General features: G+C 43.5%; 1 protein-coding gene across 1 annotated transcript in view; it reads left to right on the forward strand.

Moving 5' to 3' along the window:
• The first annotated feature begins 3,362 nt into the window (after window positions 1-3,362).
• Window positions 3,363-19,305, forward strand: part of F13A1 (coagulation factor XIII A chain) — a 98,456-nt gene continuing 82,513 nt past the window's right edge. Inside the window, exons 1-3 of the mRNA XM_066625772.1 lie at window positions 3,363-3,438; window positions 4,209-4,391; window positions 19,112-19,300. Of these exons, the coding sequence (XP_066481869.1) occupies window positions 4,232-4,391; window positions 19,112-19,300 (349 nt within the window). The 5' untranslated portion in view covers window positions 3,363-3,438; window positions 4,209-4,231. The remainder of the gene's footprint in view (window positions 3,439-4,208; window positions 4,392-19,111; window positions 19,301-19,305) is intronic.

Below are 19,305 nucleotides of genomic sequence, written 5' to 3' on the forward strand. Positions count from 1 at the left end.
AATGTTACCAATACTGCGTTCAGCTACTCTTTGATAAAAGAAGAACAGAAAAAGGGACAAAACATTCCCTTGTTTCCTTCCTCTAATTGTTGAGATAATTATTTGCCAATAATCCCCCAAAAGAAGAAGTTTCAACCCACAGGCTTATTCTGTTCACTAACAGTAGCACGTGATGATCCACAATAGAACGAGAACATTTTTCCTATGGTCTCTCTTTCTCTCTCTGTTAAGAAAAGCTGCATAGAGATGGCCCGCTATAAATACCACAATGTATTTATAAATCAACTAAGCAAGGACACAGCAATTATTGGTGGCCTGGAACTTGCTCACTCCTCCATGAAAATGTTCATAAGCATGACCCAATTCTCCAATTAATGAACAACTATGAAGAAGTAGCAAGTATCAAACTCACAGACTCAATCCTAGGCATGTCTACTCAGAAGTAAGTCCCATTAGTGTCAATGGGGCTTACTTCCAGGAAAGTGTGGATAGGATTGGGCTGTAAGATATCAATTTATAATGCTGCAATCCTCTATAAATTTATCTGGGAATAAGTCCTACTGAAATCATTGGGCCTTAGTGCTGTGCCTGTATAGGAATAGCTCTGCTTTTAGTACTGATTTCAACATCTCTTTTTGTCCCTGTAACATTGGCAACCGTTCTAATGGAAGCAGTGCATTCTGGCCAAATTAGCACCATTTTTCTGCCCACTAGGATGATGATATCTCCAATAGTGCTGTTTCATAGCACTCAACTTTTGGTGGATGTATCTCCCATGCTATTCCAGGTATTGCCGTGTCATCAAATCTAATTGGCATGTCTCACTAAGAGTGTTATTACCCATGCACTTACAATCCAATCCTATCTTTAAGCTACACCAGTATAGCTCCATATATGCCAGTGCAACGACAGCCCCACCAGTGTAGAAGCCCACCCACTGACTGATGTGCCATGGATGTTGGTGCAAACCTGGAAGAACACCACAATGTTGTAGCTCAGATGTCACTCTATGGCAGCACAACTTCATCAGCTGAGAGGTCCAAACTGGTAGTGATGTGGGAAGAACATGGGATGGACATGGGATGCTGGAGGAGGAGGTGACGTACACCATATACTAATATCCCTTCAGATGATGGACACCCCCCCAACACCTGAAAAATGTCGTGCCAACCACCGACCTGGCGTAGTAAAGAACAATGGTGAAAAGAAAAACAGCAGAAAATCTTACCTCCTGCCACCTCTGCCCACTTTTCTGTGATGGAGCATAGGATACAAACTACATTTGGCAGCCAACCACTGCACACCAACCTCCGTACTAAAGCCCCTGCCAGGGAGACTACAGCTCAGATGATCAGATGTGCCGCAGGGAACTGTACATCACTGGTCACCCAGAGGTGGTGATGGGAACCTAGGCGCAAGGCCTTCAGCTGTTTTTGCCAACTGTCATTCAGGACACAACAGCCGCGCACCTTTTGCAAGATCCATAGCTGTAAGAGATTGGATTGAGCTGCAAAATTCTGAAACAATTGCATCTTGTTGGAAATATGCTAAATGTTGTTCCCAATAAATATTTGTTACATTTGCTGTCATAGAGTTGCTAATGACTTAATAGCCCTTATTAACTAATGGCCGATTTTGACGCCGCTCTTCAATTTGATGCCAAAGTCCAAGTTGGACCATAAATGTTTTTGAAACTTTTCCTCAACAACTTTCTTTGATGTCTCTTTGATATATTTTTATTTTCAGTCCATCAAAAATATAAGTGAAGATGTGTCTTTAACGTGCCTAGTTATGTGACAGATGTTTGGGTGGAGAATATATAATGAAATACTATCATCCCAGTCATAAGGGAATATTTAGGGTTTGTCTTGACAGCAGTTGCGTTGGTTGTGTAAGGCCAAAACTAAACTTATTAAATTTTGTTTCCAAGAGTAGGAAAGTATTTTGCAGCAAGCACTGAGCTATGAAATGAAACATATACGGTAATTTTAACATATCATAAGAGGGAAAAAAATTCAACTGCAGTGCCATCCCATTTCAATCATTTGGTGCCCACTAATTCAGATTCTCCTCTAATATTACATCTATAATGAGTCGATCCACTGCTAACAGATCCACAAAGCCAATTTTACAGCCCAATCTGATTCTTAAGATATGCCAACACTATCAATACAATGAGGGCATTTCCAGTGCAGAAGTTCACCCACCTCTGGACATGCCACAATTCCAGCAGAATGTTGGAAAAATGTCACAAAAGCACCATGCTGGCATAACTCAAGACCAAGATGGTAGGAGATGGGGTGGGACATGAGCAGGATGAGGGGGAGTCAGTATATGCTATATCCTAAGCTCCCTTAAAATGATGAACATGCCTAGATGTAAAAAAAATGCTAGACCAGCAACAGAGGTGGCCTAGGACAGAGAAAATGCATAGGGAACAATGGAGAAGGAGAAAACATCCACAGCAGGGAGGAATGTGACGGGAAGGAGAGTGCTGAGCTAGAGCACTGGAGAGTGAAAGAAGCAGTAACTGGCCCATAATTGGTAAGGGGCACAGCATTTGGCATGCCATCTCAGGTGTCAGGAGATCTTGGGCTGACCCTGGTTCTGGAATCTAACGAGAGCTTAGGCAGGACCAAGGTGTGGGTCAGGAAAACGAAACAGCCAGGGCTGTTCAAACAAGCCCCCTGACTGAGTTAAGACACCTTTTCAGACAGTCAGCCATGGGTTGAGGCCTCCACTGGATCCACCTCCCTCCTAGGTCGGTCCCTCCCCCATTCCACCCTCCCCCACCCCGGAATGCCTCTCTCCATCCTAAAAAGCTGCACCACCAGCTACTTACTCCGGCTGCTCTTTGCTGGTGTCTTCCTGGCACTGGATCTCCCTCCTCCCTGGGTGCCACAAATGTGCTTTTTGGCATGTTTGTGACACCTAAAGTTGGTTGTATGCTTGTACTTCTGGCACTCAAGCCCTTAAGGTTGGGCTCCAAGTTTCAGTATTGCCCTGTTGCACATGAAAACGATGGATCATCCAATAAGGACATACAAACTGGTTGTGATGCTTCGGCAAGCCTTGTATACTTGTTATTCGTTATACAGTATTTTAGCGAGGCCATGCTCTTTGTTTCTCAAGGCACACCTCTGAGATTTAGTACTGCATTTTCCCTTGGGACGAGAACTGGGGAGATTCCCCACTAACTGCTCTGAATAGTCTGCCCTGTGGGGAGAGGACAAGCAAGAGAGGAAGAATAAACCTAGACTCCACTGCTGTTGCTAGTTCTTGAGGGTAACTGCCCTGTTGCAAGCCTGGAGGGGAGGGGATGGAGGAAAGGGGTGGGGGGTGGTATAGGCCCTTATATAGCAATTGCTCAAGCATATCTCTTGCCAGAGTTTGCTGTGCATGGGAAACTGAGGAGAATCAAGGGAAGCAACATATAAGGTATCTCTCTTTCAGCTCACTAAATGCCTGTTACAATTAAATAATTGTCATACTCTGTAAAATTGCTTGACTATGATGAGTTAGGAAGGATCTGAGCTAACACAAAACATTTTGTAAGCAGGATGCAATTAGAAATATTTCCAAAAAGCCACTTCTTATCCTTCTCCCCAACCCATTCTTTGTTTCAGTAAACAGGGAGATCTCTCTAGTAAACAAGCTGTAATGTACAAAGCAAGTATTTTGTTTTCTGTTTGTTTGGTAATTTGCTAGTCCAGCATGGGGAAGGGTCCTGTGTCTATGTGGAATACTGTTCGTGTGTGTAAACTTGTCAGTGTGAAGCTGTGACTGAGTATCATCCACAGTGTGTCAAGTAATGAAAAATTGGTTGTTTTTTGGATTTTGTTTTTAAAATCAACATTCTTTAATGTATTTTTAAAAAGTTATCATTTAGTCTTCCAAATAATTTTGTTTTTAATCCTGTTGCATGCAGTTTTCTAAAAGTTTTGACATTCTGAGTTTTCATATAAGTTTTTGTTGTTGATTTTTTTTTCCAGCCATGCATTAACATGTACCGTTTACTGCAGAAATCTAGTGGAGTTATACTTTATGCTGAAGTGACATTATGCGAAAGATTTTTGTTATTTTATATCTTTGGGACTAAAAAATTCTAGCTTGCTAGCATCACACACTTAAGATAAGCTTCCTTGGAAACTACAACTCTAACTTACTCTTATTTCCCCCTTTTCCTGCTCCATGTTCTTTCTTTAAAGAGGACACCAGTGAGATATTTGCAATGTCTGAACCAGCAGCCACTGTGAAGGAGAAGAAAAAAGGGACTCGCGCTGGTCTGAGTGGGCGAAGAGCCCTCCCACCCAATGTCTCCAATGCAGATGAAGATGAGGTTCCTACAACAGAGACATTTGGTTTGGTGCCAAGAGGGTATCAGCCAAAAGGTATGACATATCAAACACATTGTTGGATTACCAGAATTTGCAGGAGAAGGATGCAAAATTTTGCAGTTCAGTCTTCCAGAGTAATGTGAATTCAGGCTTCAGCTCCTTAGTGCAGAAGGGCAGCAGTAGCATTCCCAGAGGGGGGCACAATGCTAAGTTTTGCAGGCGCTTTAATGTGCCATGTAAGCAGCCCCTCCCCCCTCGCTGTCAGAGCTATTCCAGGTGGTGAAAGCAAAGTGGAGGAGTTGCCTCCATGTTGCTCTCGCTGCCCGGAATGGCTCCAACAGCGAGGAGGAAGGGGTTGCTTACACAGTGTGTTGAGGTGCCTGCAAAATATAGTGCTGTGCCCCCCTCTGGGAACGCTTCTAAAGGGCAGATAAAGGATCTGCTGTCCTTCACTCCTTAATCCAGTAGAAAAAGTAGTTGACCTTTCTCCATTTAGTTGAGCAGAATTAAATCCAAGGGGGACAGCATGCACACACATCACTTCCTGCATGCTGGACTGAACCTCAGGTTTAGAAGGAGGGGGAGAGAGTCAATAGGCAGGTTTCAAAAATGAAAGACACTTTGGCTTGTGTGAAATGCAGGAAACCTTGGCTTTTGTGGGCATGCAATGGGCGCTATTGGCAGTCATGTGGCTTCCTCTGGTAGTTTTACTATGGACCACGTGCAGCCTCATCGGAAGCTGGTTGTCTGCCATGTCCTGGCGCATTATGAAATTTTTACAGTACATCTCAACTGATCAGAAACTCTGGAAAATGAGTTTGGTAAATTGCTCTATCGCATGGCTCGGTGCACACAACTCAGTTTCCATGTTACTACATCTGCCTTCTCCAGGGAAGATTATACCAGTAGTGGCCACAAGATTAATGGTTGTATATTAGCACACATAGTCCAGGCTACATCTTTACCTACAGATGAACTGGTGCTATGGAAAAATACAACAGATAAAAAATAAATGCTTGTGACTAGAATGGAGCCTTGAACAACAAAACATGTTGCATTACTAGCTTTTCATGTGATAAAGAAGGAGCTCGTAGTGTAAAGAAGTCTTGCTTGGAGTTTCAGCAAGACAATACATGAGATCCCTCAGTTCCCTGAAAAGTCACTCTTGACTACTGGGGACCCTCCAGAGTGGCATCCATTGTAGAATAAGGTAATGCAGCAGGACCCCCATGTGCTCAAGGAAGCACCTAGGTATGCATGAAGGATTTTTGGTAATAAAGTAAGTGAGATATTTATAGTCAAGTTAATAATAAAGATCATTATCCTTTTGATAGTTGTCCACTTGAAAGTATTTTGTTTAAATGTTGTAATACCCGAGAGACATTCAGAGGTACTTTACATTTTTAATTTTATCGGTGGGCCAATAAGAAGATGCCTTTATTTGGCACTGTTTTAAATTTAGAAGCCATCTCCCCTCATGGGAAGAGAAACTGCCACTGAGGGAAATTAAGAGAGACTATTGAAGGGACAATTCTCAGAATAGTTATCAGTAGTCCTTCATCTGTGCTTCTCAGGAAGCGATGAAACAGACTGAACGTACAAGGAGAAAACACATGAATTAGCAAAACAGGCGGAAGGGAACTGGTGAATAATAAAGCACGATATGAAGTGTACAGTATTTTTATCCCACCTCCAATTAATAGCGGCTAATTGTAGAGAAGCAATGTCTCTGTAGCCCTAAAGGAAGCTAGCACGAAAGCAATCCTAGCTGCTTGTTGGGTGTATGTGCAGTATTAAACCTAGTGTTTTACTCCCAGTTTCGTCACAAGCTTTGGGTAAAGAGGGAAGAGAAGAACTTGTTAATTTTGGTAACCCTACAGCCTGGTCTTACTGCATTCAGCTGAGCACTGAGTCAGCAGCTTTCTGATCCCTGCTGATCTACATTTGCTTCTGTCCATCTAAATAGCAGCACGATGAAGGCCTATTTTTCAGCCCAAACTCCTTGGATCTTCATGCATGGTTCTAAAATTACTACTATCCCCCTTACTACTATCCCCTCATGTCAATTCTGATTTTTTTTTTGTACAGTCAGGTTGATCATGATGTTCATTCACTGAGACTTTTTTTTTTTAATTGGTGAGTGATCTTGGGATTGTGACACCAGAGTCCTATATGAAAACTGTTCTACACATTGCTAAGAATGACTGAAACAGTATGATTTGGGACAATGCCACATCAGAGACTGCAGGTGGAGTGTCATAATTTTGAATGCTCCCTCACATATAGAGTGGTTCCCGAACATAGTAAATCATATCATTAGCAGATACAGCTCCTTTAAGAACTGAGGTGGGGGGCACAGCCACATATTTTCTCCAAACATTGCAGTTCATAGTTGCATCTGTACGTCTTCTGATTAGGATCAGAGGCTCTGATGCTTTAGGAACAGGAAACCCTGAAGTTGTTTCCTTTGTGTGCAAGTGTGATGAGGATAGACATGTGAGCAAGGAGCTCCAGCAAGGCACACATCCTTTGGTGTCTAGAGAAAGAATGGGGTATGTGAGAAGGGGGGAAGGAGAAAATAGAGTTAGGTACCACACCTCCTGCAAGAACCACAGAGCGGACAGATAGTTGGTCTCAGGTGACCAGACACTATACTGCCTTCACAGTCCTGCAGGTGGCATTCCACCCAAATTTATTATTTATTTTATTGGATTTATATACCAGTTCCAGCATTCACAAGTGCAGCATGGGATTGAACCACACAGAAGTGTCTTTTGCATATGTACAAGGCTTTAATTTCCCATTCAGAAGATTATTTGTGATAAGTGTTGTGACATATTTGAGTCAGGTACTTCCTGGTGGCATGCCAACTTCTTCCTTCTTGTAGAAGGGACAAGGCCAAAAGGGTGGCGCACACAGCTGAGCATTGCTTTAAGAAATGCAGCTCTTCACTTTCAGCCCACACCTCTTGAGAAATTTCCTTTCCCTTGCCATTGGGAATGTCACTGAGATATATAACTTACTGTTTCCATGTCTCCCATTGTTTGGAGGTTACTGCATCTCAGTGAAGAAGAGGATCAAGGACAGCTGTAAACTTACAGCAGTCACACATAGAACAGCTGCTAGGATAGCGATTCCTTTTTATTAGTGTTCCTGACGTGTTTCGATAAAAATCCAGTTTGTTAGAGGTCACTGCAATGCAGAGTTTTGTGAGCTGGTTCATAAAGTACTCAAATATTCTCCTCACAAAGATTTTTTTATTGAAATGCACTGGGTACTCCAGTAAAAGGAAAATGAATCCTGACCAGTTGTCCTATCTATGTACAAGGTAACTCCATCTCTTTTAGGCTCCATCATTTTGTTCTTGTTGTTGTTTTGATTTGATTCCCAGGAGTCCTTATTTAATTCATTCTCATAGCTACTGGTGATAAAGGAGACACTTATTCCCAGTGCTTTTTTTGAAGGAAAAAAAAAAAAAAAAGGTGCAGGAACTCACAACTTGTTAATATTTATTTATTTATTTATTTATTTATTTTTAAACTGAACTTTGAGGAGTTTTGCAGCCTCAACTGGCCCCCATTTTGGCAACTGGCAACCAACCTTTATATTTTGCAGCCATGTAGCTCCTTCCCTCCTAAAAAAAAAAAAATTTCTTCCTCATAGGGATTTGAACCCCTAGCCTCTGGCTCCACAGACCAGCACTTTAACAACTGAGCCATAGGAACTCTTAGACTCAAAGTGTTTGGGACTAATACTTGAGGCGCTGATGGCCACCAGCTGGGCTCAAGACCTTATATATTAGTTCTGAGCACTCTAACTACAGGCTTTCCTATAGCTCAATGGAGAGAGTGCTGGGCTGTGGAGCACGAGATCAGAGGTTTGAATCCCTCCCTAGCCCGCATTTTTAAAAAAAGGCAAAGCGCAAGGTCAGAGCCGGGGGGTGCCCCCCCAAAAGGTGGAGCATGAGGTCAGAGGTTCAAATCCCTCCCTCAGTGAAAGGGGAAAAAAAGGTGCCGGAACGCTGTTCCGGTGTGTTCTATTACAAAAAAGCCCTGCTTATTCCCATTTTATAGGTAGAGAAACTGAGGCTATGTACTAACTGGACCAATCCAGAGCCAGGCAATAAACTTATAGGTGCACAGACTTTGCCCCATATTTAGTGGCATCGCTAGGGGGTGTGGGGGGTGAGGGCCTCACCGGGTGAGGCACATGGGGGGGTGACGCGCATAAGAACATAAGAACAGCCCCACTGGATCAGGCCATAGGCCCATCTAGTCCAGCTTCCTGTATCTCACAGCGGCCCACCAAATGCCACCAAAATGCGCAATGGGGGGTGACATGCTAAAATTGCGGTGGTTAGGAGTAGCCCCATCATATTATATACCATTGGATGTGGAATTTCAAGTGAAATGTAATGCAAAAAACCAGAGTGAAATATCTTCTTTCTATCAAAAGTTATGGCCAAAAAACCAGAGAACAAAAAATGCATGGATCCCTATGGAAAGTGTAAGTGAGCCGTATCGCGTGTTTACTTGTGAGTAGGCAAACTTGCCTTAGTCCTTCGGAAAAGGCAGGCTGAGAGGAATCCAACAACACCAGAATGGTCCTGATCCAATGAATGCAGCCCCCAAAAACACCTGAGAAGGAAGTCCCTCCATCCAAGCAGATGAATGTATTGAGCCCTATGGAAAGCTAAACTAAGCCTCACAGATGCGTTTACTCACGAGTAAGCAAATGTGCCTTGGCTGGTGTGGAAGATCAGGTGAAGGAGAGTACAAGGCTACCAGATTGGTCCTGATCCTATGCACCTGGAGCTAAACAAGTGCTCCAGAAGGCAGCCTCCCCCCCCCCCAAAAGGATCATAACAGAGGCTGCAGCTGATAAGGTGAGACTTGCAAATCCAGGTGGATCCTGACAGTGATCTGGTTTAAACAGAAGTTCTTAAATTGAACTGGGCACTGGGTAGGGCTGAAAACCTTACTGGTTTTGGAGGGGGGAGGGTGTTATTGCAGGCAGGCTACAGCGGAAATTCACTTGGTGGAGCAGGGCTGGCTTCTGCTTATTTAATTATTTGTTTTACTTTAATTATTTTAATTTGCCTGATTATGTCACTTCCACCATGACATCACTTCTGGTGGGTCTTGGACAGATTGTCATTCTAAAAAGTGGGTCCCAGTGCTAAACGTTTGAGAACTGCTGCAATAAGGTGTTAGTAAGTTGACACCCTGGGTGTGTGTGATACCACTAGTGACCAAAATCACTAAAAACACAGTTTGTAGGAATAATACCATCATGTTATATATCAATCAATTTCTGAATTTCATAATTTCTGCATGCATAATTTCATGCAGAACGTGTTCTATCTTTGTTCTATGAAAAGGTACAGCCAAAAAACCAGTGGGGGTGGAGTGATGGTACATCACCATGCCCACCACCTGGGGTGTTGCCCCACCCACTGCATGGGGGGTTACGTGCTGGCATTCCGCACCAGGTAACACAAACCCTAGTGATGCCACTGCCCATATCTGCAGGGTTTCTGTTCCGGAACCCCCCACGGTTAAATGAAACCATGGATATGGGCAAACACCCCTCACCCTCCAGAGGCAAGGGGAACTCTGCTCTCTGGAGGGTCCTCTAAACCCAGCAGAGGCCACGTCTGTCTGTCCACCGCCTCTGCCAGCCCAGTCTTGGAATGAAAAAAGTAATTTCTGGTTTAAAACAAAAAAAATGGAAGTGACATTTTCAATGCCTTATAAGACATTAGGAGGCCCTGGGAAGCCCTCCATAAGAGACTTTTTCATTCTAAAGAACCGGAAGTGACTTTTCTCATTCTAAGGTTCAGTCTGAGCCCAGCAAAGGTTGCAGATGGATTTATGCGACCTCTGCTGGACTCAGAGGACCCTCCAGAGGCGAGGGGAGCTGCTCCCCTTGCCTTCAGAGGGGGCAAGCGTGGGAAGGGGGGGCTGTGGACCCAATCTGCAGATAAGTGAATCCGCAGATACAGGTGCCCCTCTGTATATCTGAACTGAACTTTTCTGTGTCTAACACACAGAACATTTTCTTTAGCTCTTCTCAGGCATTATGTACCTGATCACAGTATACCAAGACCTCTCAGCAGCTTTCAGCACCATCAGCCATGATGTTCTTCTGGGTTAGGTGGCTGAGCTGCGATTTAGAGGCATTGTTTTGTAATGGCTCTTCTCCTTCTTAATTGACAGGTTCCAAATGTGGATCCTGGGGGACTCTGCTCAATGAAATTTGGGGTGCCCCAAGAGTCTATCTTGTCATGTTTGCTGTCTACACAAAGCCACTGAGAGGTCATCTGGGGTGATTTGGGGTGGGCTGTCATCAATATGCTGATGACACTCAGTTCTTTCTCTCTTTTCCATCAAATTCTGAGAGGGCTGTCAAGGTCCTGGAGGCAGTTGGGACTGGATGTGGGTTACTAAGCTGAAAATAAAATCTTGATAAAACAGAGGTCCTCCCAGTCTGGAAGTCCATGAAGCGGGTGCTACAGTACCTACCTGTTCTGAATGGGGTTGCACTTCTTGTGCAGGAACAGGTGTGCAGCTTGGGAGTCTTCCTGGACCCACAGCTACTCCTGGATCACCAGGTGGTGGCTGTGGCTAGGAGGACTTCTGCCCAGCTTCAGCTGGTGCACCAGCCTTGGTCATACCTGAGTCAGTCAGAACTGGCCACAGTGGTCCATGCCTTTGTGACATCTCAGTTAGACTACTGTAACAGGTGCTTTGTGGGGTTGTCCTTGAAAGTGGTTTGGAAGCTGTAATTAGTGCAGAATGCAGTGGCTTGTGTGGTAGCTGGGGCTTGGTGGTTCCACTCTGTTGGGCTGCGGCTCCAGTAGCTGCAGTGGCTGCCCAGTTCTTTCTATGCTGATGCTAGTCTTTAAAACCTTCTATGGCCTGAGACCAGGATATTGTAGGGACCATCTACTTCTGTATATTCCCACCTGTCCTTAAGACTATCTGAGGGTCCCTGCTTTGTATGCTGCCTCTAACAGATTTTGGGGAGTGACAATGTCACTCCTCTGTGACAGTGTTGCCACTATGGAACTCCCTGACTCTTACTAGTTAAGAATAGCTTCCTCATTAGAATTATTCTGACAGGGGCTGAAGACATGTTTATTTTGACTGGTGTGTGTGTGTGTGGGGAGGGAGGGGGTCTGACCTGTTTTTATCCTTGCTGCCCACTTTTAGGCAGCACTGCCCAATTATCACTTTTGGTGCTGCTGGTTTTTGTTGGGAGCTTAGCAGTTGATATGGCTGTTTTAATTATTACATGTTTTTATGTTGCTGTGTGATTAAGGAGATTATGTGTTGATGTTTTGGGGATTTTACTGATTGTTTTGTTTTTACTATGTATTTTATACTGTGTTCTTGATTATGAGTTTCCGTGAGCTACTTTTTGAGCTTTGGAAAGGCAGGATACTGATCTTTTAAATAAAATAAATGAAGAGTTGCAGGCCAGACAGACAGGAACACATTGCGCAACCCTGCTTCCACACTGAAACCTTGCCCTTCAAAATGTACAGTGTTTCTCTGAAGAGACAAATGCTAAACTTCCTGAAGAGACACATGCTAAATGAGTTCCTCTCTGCGAGGTGGAAGAAGAGGCATCAATGTGGTGGGGAAGATCTCCCCCCAAGTATGATGTTTGTCTCTTCAAACAAGACTTGGTGGAGGAGGTGTTTCAGCAAGCATCAGCACAGAAATTGCTTGGTCTTTGAGGCATTTTCCCCTGCAAGTTGTATTTAGGTACTGCATCCATGGATTTAGAACACAGGCTGAATAGGGCTTTAGTCCAAGGATTTTGAATACTAGAGTCTAGTGCAACATACATTCTGTGTTAATGTCTTGAAAATACCAACCTCCAAGGGGGAAAAAAAAGATAATATAATACCACTGCCATTTTCCAGAGATTGAAAATTACCCTCCTCTCCCTGAAATGTCATTCCTCCCCACCTCAGACTGTTTTCAGTTTTACCTGTGGGGCTGAAATAGTGATCCCCCTCAGTCAGCTTTTACCTCCAGCTCTTGGAAGCACCTGCTCAAGCAATCATTGCAATTTGGGGCTTTTGCATTTGTTGCTGGCGTTTTGCCTGAGCTGGTAGAGAGGATGCAGAAGAGAATTACTCCAAGCATCGCCATCATCCTGATAGAAAACCCCAGGGGGATTTCCTCACATAAATTATCAACGATCTTGTCAGGGTTGTTGTAAAGTGGCTGCTGGCATGTGTACAAGGGAGTGAGGTGAGCAGATGGTCCTGGCATGAAGAATCAGTGGGGGTGTGATTTTGAAGAGAATCTGCTGCCATGGAGATGGGGAATATCATGGCGAGTCAGGTCACTTGGGATACATTTCTGACTTGCTATATGACCTGCCAGTTATTTTGTCCAAGGAGTGAGTTAACACTTCAAGGTCAACTGGCCCATGGGATCTCAGGACCACATACTCAAACTCTTTTAAAAAGAGCTCTTACGTATCACCAGACAGCACTGAAAAAATCTGTTGTACTTACACATTTGGTTAGAAGTTTTTCTGGTACTTTAAGGATGGAAGTAATGTTTTAAAACCAATGCAGTTACTGGCAAAACCAGTATTCTGTGTTCTCTCCCCCTTCTCTGTAATACACAATATGGCTTAAAACCATTTGCCTACTTAACTAGGGCTGCAGCCTTTTAGCTGCAATCTTGAGCATACTTAATAGGAACTTACTCCCAGGCAGTCACCCATATCCAGTCATCCACAAGTCATGCTTAACTTTGGCAAGATGGTTATATTATGTATCTCCCTGGTTGAGGTTCAGGTCTGCCTGGAACCACTCATGCATGCTACCTTGAAGTCCATGTCAGAAGAAAGATGGGATATACAGTACATGCTGTAAAATAAAATAAAAAAATGCAATGGAACTTACTTCTGAGGAAACTTCCTTATGATTTTACTGTTGATTAGATTAACAAATCAAACCCCTTTTCTAATTGTCTAAAAAAGCATCCCCCATTAATTGGGCAATACATTATTTTAAAGCAAGAATTCTTTTTAATATAAGAACTTTTGAAAACTGCAGATGACAGGCACCAAATTTCACTTTCACAAGGGAGGTGATGTGCCTGAAGCAACATATACATGCACAGTTAAAGGCAAAGTAGTGAGATTTGAAGATGTGAATGAGCATGGCACTAGAGCCCTAAAGCATTCTGGAGCCAGTTTGTCTGGACTGGACAAAAGTGGCCTAAGAAATATTAATGGCCCAAGAAACTCCTCAAATGGAACCCTCTATCTACAGTCCTCTAGATCTGCAAATACATCCATCTAAGTGGAGGGGCTCTAAGACATGAGATGATTCCTCCACCACTGAGTTACAAAAAAGACAAAGGGTGCAATCCTAACCCACTTTTCAGCACCCACATAAGGGGAATGCAGCTCCTAAGTAAGGAAACAAAACATTCTCTTACTTTGAGAAGGTCTCCATGAATGCCCGCCCCCCAACTGCAGGATGCGGCACACGTCCCATTGGCAGACAGCATTCCATACCAGTGCTGGAAAGTGGGTTAGGATTTGGGCCAAAGACAGCATGCCTGGGGTTTGTGGAAAAGGCCAATCTGGGAGAGACAGCAAAGGAAGCCAAGGGACAGTTTCAGACGTGAGAAAAGACACGTGTAGCTTGATTGCTTGCAGGAGTGTGTGCGATCTAACAGCTTCTCACCATTCAGGGAAATGGGAGGCAAGTATGTAACAGCACTGCATGGTTTTCCTTCAAAAGTGTTGTTCTTGCCATATGCAAATTTATGCAGAATGATCTGATAAATTCATGTATGAAAATTCATTTGATTAATTGACTGCCTGGGAGGCCCGTGTTCACTGCCTTGGGTTCCGTAATGGAAGAAAGGTGGGAATATTAATGTAACCATAAATATCACAATTGCGGGGCTTGGGTAAGGGCAGTTTTGCTCCTCAACTCCTCTATGTGTTCAGCTTATTCTGAAAAGAGTACACTGTGTGTTTGTGTGTGAATGCATACATCACTCAGAAAAATCTCTCTCTTTCTCTCTCTCTCATCCTTCCTTCTATCCAAGTTTGTTTCAAAATCATTAGCCTCTTGCATTCAAGGTTGAAAGACTGAGAATCCCAGACACTATATTAGATTGCAGTCACAATCCCTCTTCTTTCACGTTTGTACTGATCGACCTGAGTGAACAGTCTGCAGTGAAAGACGGTTGACCTATAGGAGAAGCCCCGCGCAACACAAGTTATAGCTCTCTGTGTCTGCAGGGTTTCCCTTTGGCAAATAATGGATCTAGTGCACTCCTAGCAACTTGCTTTTGAGCTGTAGGGTCAGTTGGCTAATTAGTTCATAAGCAATTGTTTATTGAAAAACGCCAGCAGAGCAGTACCTGCACTATTCTGAAACTAATGCACAGTGGAAGGCCGACCAATCATTACATCTTGAGAGTGTGTAACAAAAGAACTTGGATGCCATGGTGATGGCCGTTGGACGAAAACCAGACAGATGCATTTGTAATGTACAGAAACAGAACACATATTCCCACCCCCCAAGAGGTTATTCCTACTTTGGATCCGAAAGCGAGTCCAAAGCAAACAGGAAATAGAACTCATTTAAACAGGAAATAGAAACCATGTATCCATAATGGCATTATTTTGTTTTTCCCCTTTTTCACTGCTTTACAATTCTTGTAAATCCTCTCCCAAACTTTGTGATAGTCACGAGGCTGAGGAGCCATTCCTTGCCTGTAATGAACCAGTAAGTTTCATAGAGAAATTGCTGATTGGAACTGAGGGCAGCAACACAGAAGCTTGCAGAGGGGGCTGTGAGACTCCAGGATCTTCATGGTGGCTTCAGGAGCCCAGCAGTTATGTTACAATGTCCCTGGGTCCCCATGGCACTGTGATCGCTTCAGCGCCATCAGGGCACCCATTCCTGGGCCCATAAGGGGAAATGGCCTGTTTCTGCTTCCCCTGGTGGGTTATGATCCACCAGTTTGGAAACCACTGTCCTAACACATTAGCTTTAAAGGTCAGGTACAGTCTTATGTAATATGTGATCCAATCCTGGGCATGTTTACTCAGTCCAACCGGATCTTTTCTAAAGTAAGCTTCCACTGGAGTGCATTCTTGAAGCAAAATACAATATATTTTAAATCTGAGGATTTGGATTAATGGACGGTGAGGGCCCAACTCTATCCAACTTTCCAGCACTGATGCAGCCACAATGCAGCCTTGAGGTAAGGGAACAAACATTCCCTTACCTTGGGGAGGCCTCTGTGACTGCCCCCCCCCACACCAAGGTACAGCCCCACCCAATTGGCATGGCTGCACTTGTACTGGAAAGTTGTAGGATTGGGCCCTTAGTGTGCTTCAAGATAATAGAGGAACCCTCCTTCTCTATCTCTGTCTGAAAGTGTGATTCATACCACTGATCCAAGTGACAGAACAAAGTTTCAAATCATGTCTTCACTGTGTGGAAAAAGTCAATTGGGAATAAGTGTTATGAACTGAAACCCACTTGCCACATCACTTTATTGCGATGATAGTGTATGATGAATCCTCTGAGAACTCCTGGCATGACTTTCCTCGGTTCACCCAAGGACAAGTCTGATTAAAGTGCTCCTGTAATGGCCGGTAGCATACGGGGCAGTATATTTTCTTAGGGCAGCTACAGTATTCTTTTGTTTGATGTGACAATAAGATGCTCAGCTGTTGAATTAAAATTTAATGTGGATGTAGTGGAATGGCCTCCAGGACACATTCTGCCCCTTCAAAGGCCCTGCATCATTCATGAGGCTGCATTTACACCCCTTCAGATCAGAAGTCAGGCAGTTGCAACTTAGGGAAATGACGCAGGCCGAGCAAGCCACAGCTAATAAGGGCTGTTATGGATGGTACAATTGCCTTAGCTGCTAGTGCATTTCCTGATGTGCACTTCCACTTGAACAGTCTCCTCTCCAATATATTTACTGTAGTTCTGTCCGCACTTCTAAAGACGGTAGTTTCTATGACAGTAGTTTTCGCACTTCTAAAGACGGTAGTTTCTATGACAGTAGTTTCCTTGTAGTTTCCTGAGGAACAAATTAGATGCAACGCTACACCTGTTATAACCAATAATCATAATCATAATCATGGACCATGTCCATAGTTACAGTCTGACCAGGAGTGTACCATCCAACCTCGTCAATGTGCTTCATAGCTCTTCTCCACACTTCCCATTCTCCCTGGATGCCAGGGAGGCATCCAAGGCAGACAAGTTTATCTCACTGTATCCAGTGAGAGAACCTCCCTGCGAAATAGAATGCTGGGCACCCAGCAGACAAATGTTGTCCCTGGAACCACAGAGTACAGCAGTGGCAGGGGTGGGGCTTGCTGGTGTTCTCATGGTTGGGCTGGTTACAGTAACAACTGAAAAGGTCTGCTAATGCATCATCTTCTAGTTAGTGGTTTGCCTTTACTCAAATGTAGTAGCCACACAGGGACCTGAAGTGGATCAAGCTGTGGCATAAGATAGGTTCTGTTTGACCTTTACAATACTTCCACACAGCTTCTTACAGAAAATTGCCCCCTCTTGAAACAGCTATTCAACTCCGAACGTGCCATTTGGCACTACAATCAGGGTCTGGACATTTTTGGCCCAATCCTATCCCACTTTCCAGTGCTGATGCAGCTGTGCCAACAAGACATATGTTGCATCCTGCTATGGGGGGATGTCACTCACAGTGTCCTCCTCAAGGTAAGGGAACATTTGTTCTCTTATTTCAGGGTTGCTTTGTGGCTTCATTGGCACCAGAAAATTGGGCTCTCTGTCATGGAAGTTAGAACACATCAGAACACATTTAATGTATATCCAACAAATAGCCACACATTCACTTGAGCATCAAGCCTGTAATTAGTCATACGCATGAAAATATTTCAAGAGGATTCATGCATAATGAGGCACAGGATTTTAGCTTGAATTGAAAACATAACAAACAAAAGTAGACAGTTTATTTTGGAGTGTGGGTGGTGTTTGGAGAATTCGGGTCATATTAGCCATTATGGCCAGCTTGTGAGTAGAAGATGTTGACTTCAGAATTACTGGATTCAGTGCTGAGTAAGGTACCATTGTAGAGCAGAAAGGTGTGAGCCACTTACTATTGTAATCTAATCCCAACTCCTGGTTTCTAGAAGAATTTGATAAACTGCTCACATGCTAAAGTTGCTCATATGTCGTCATCCACCCCTTCAGATCTTGCTAGTTCTTTTCTGCACAATGAAAGCTCAGGAATCCATGACAGCTATCAGACCATACAATAGTCACTTCGATGTACATTTATAGATTCCTTATCTAAAACTGGATGAATCACACATCATACACCAGTCACTTTGATGTACATTTCTAGATCCCCTATCTAAAAGTTGATGAAATGAGACTCTCATTTCCAAAATTAACTTGGTTGAAATACTGCAAATTCTACAATAAAACCTGAGCCCAACACTCGTGAAGCCAAAGACCACTAATGAGTATCACGATTATAACCAAAATAGCAATGTGTTGTTGATTAGTTCTGTATTCCAATGCCATGTCTACTACAAAATTGAAAACACATATGAGGATGTAGCCAATTTACATCATGTGCTAACTGGGAAGCAACCCTTAGAAACAACTCTAAAGAGGAAAGCAGCGGGCACAATTCCCAACCACAATAGCTTATAGCCCTTTCCAGTGGGGTTTGGAAGATAATGGCAAACATAACAATGCAATCCACCAAGACCTGTTTCTACATGTGAATTCCTGTAGAAGAGCTGGAAAAGTCAACTCCCATCCCAATATATAGAATACATAAAGATGATAGGGAAGGAATCAAAGTTTTTTTCCCCCCAGTGCCTTTCATATAATACATGTCACTAGTATCTGTCTGAAGCACTGGCTGTACCTAGTGAACTGTGAATGGGAGCCAGTAGATGGTATAATTGCTGCTATAGGGTTTGAATGTGTGTGTGTGTGGCGGGGCGGGGGGGGCTAGGTTCAGAACTCAGGTAGTTCATGAAGCTGGGCATGTCACTAACTCACAACCTTGGGTAGAAACATTTAACATGTTGTGTTAAATATGTTATTTGGCCCCGTGTGTTCTTTTTTCCAAGCTTAAATAGCAGCCGTGTGAGAGCAATAAGGACTGTTGTGTAGGGGAAGGGGGACTTTTAAGTCTTCACTATGGTCCTCGTCTGCATGATATCCCCGGGGTGGTCATGGTCACATTCCATTGACAGAAACAGCAAGCGGTACACTCCTTCACAGACTTTTCACAGACTTCAGAAGGCAGGCAGGTGGAGGGTGGGGGAGGGATGTTTGCTTGAATGCTCTTATATGGTTAAAAACAAGCACTACTCTCTGGACACAGAAGGGGGGAAAGAGACCTTTCCTTATTAACTATCCTTGTTCTTGATGTACCTGATCACAAAGACAATTTCTCCATGGGTACAGCAGTTGTCAGGGGTCAGGGCATCAGGAGTGAAGCAGTGGTGGTTCTCCCCACTCTCACTATCACATAGTGAATCTACACTAGTTTGTGACATTTCCACAAGGCTTCAGAATTAGTGACATCTCAGAATAATGTATTTCATGTAATATATGTAGTTCTACATTGCTTTTAGTGAGAAGAGTATGAGGCAGTTCCCTGTCCCAAAGGGTTTGCAATCTGTAATTGTGAGAATGTGGTCACGTTTGCTAAAACTATAACAGATTTCATCTCTTTCTCTATTTTTAGATGTTCTGGAAGTCCAGGATATCCTTTTGTTTAACCGCGAATATGAAATTAATAAGCAGGAACACCACACAGACAAATACTTTAACCTCAAGTTGATTGTGCGCCGAGGCCAGCCTTTCTATATGCAGATTCATTTTAACCGCCCGTACAACCCAGAAAAGGATCAATTCTGGATTGAGTATGTTATAGGTAAG

Source organism: Tiliqua scincoides, chromosome 4, assembly GCF_035046505.1.
Source record: "Tiliqua scincoides isolate rTilSci1 chromosome 4, rTilSci1.hap2, whole genome shotgun sequence".
NCBI lineage: Eukaryota > Metazoa > Chordata > Lepidosauria > Squamata > Scincidae > Tiliqua > Tiliqua scincoides.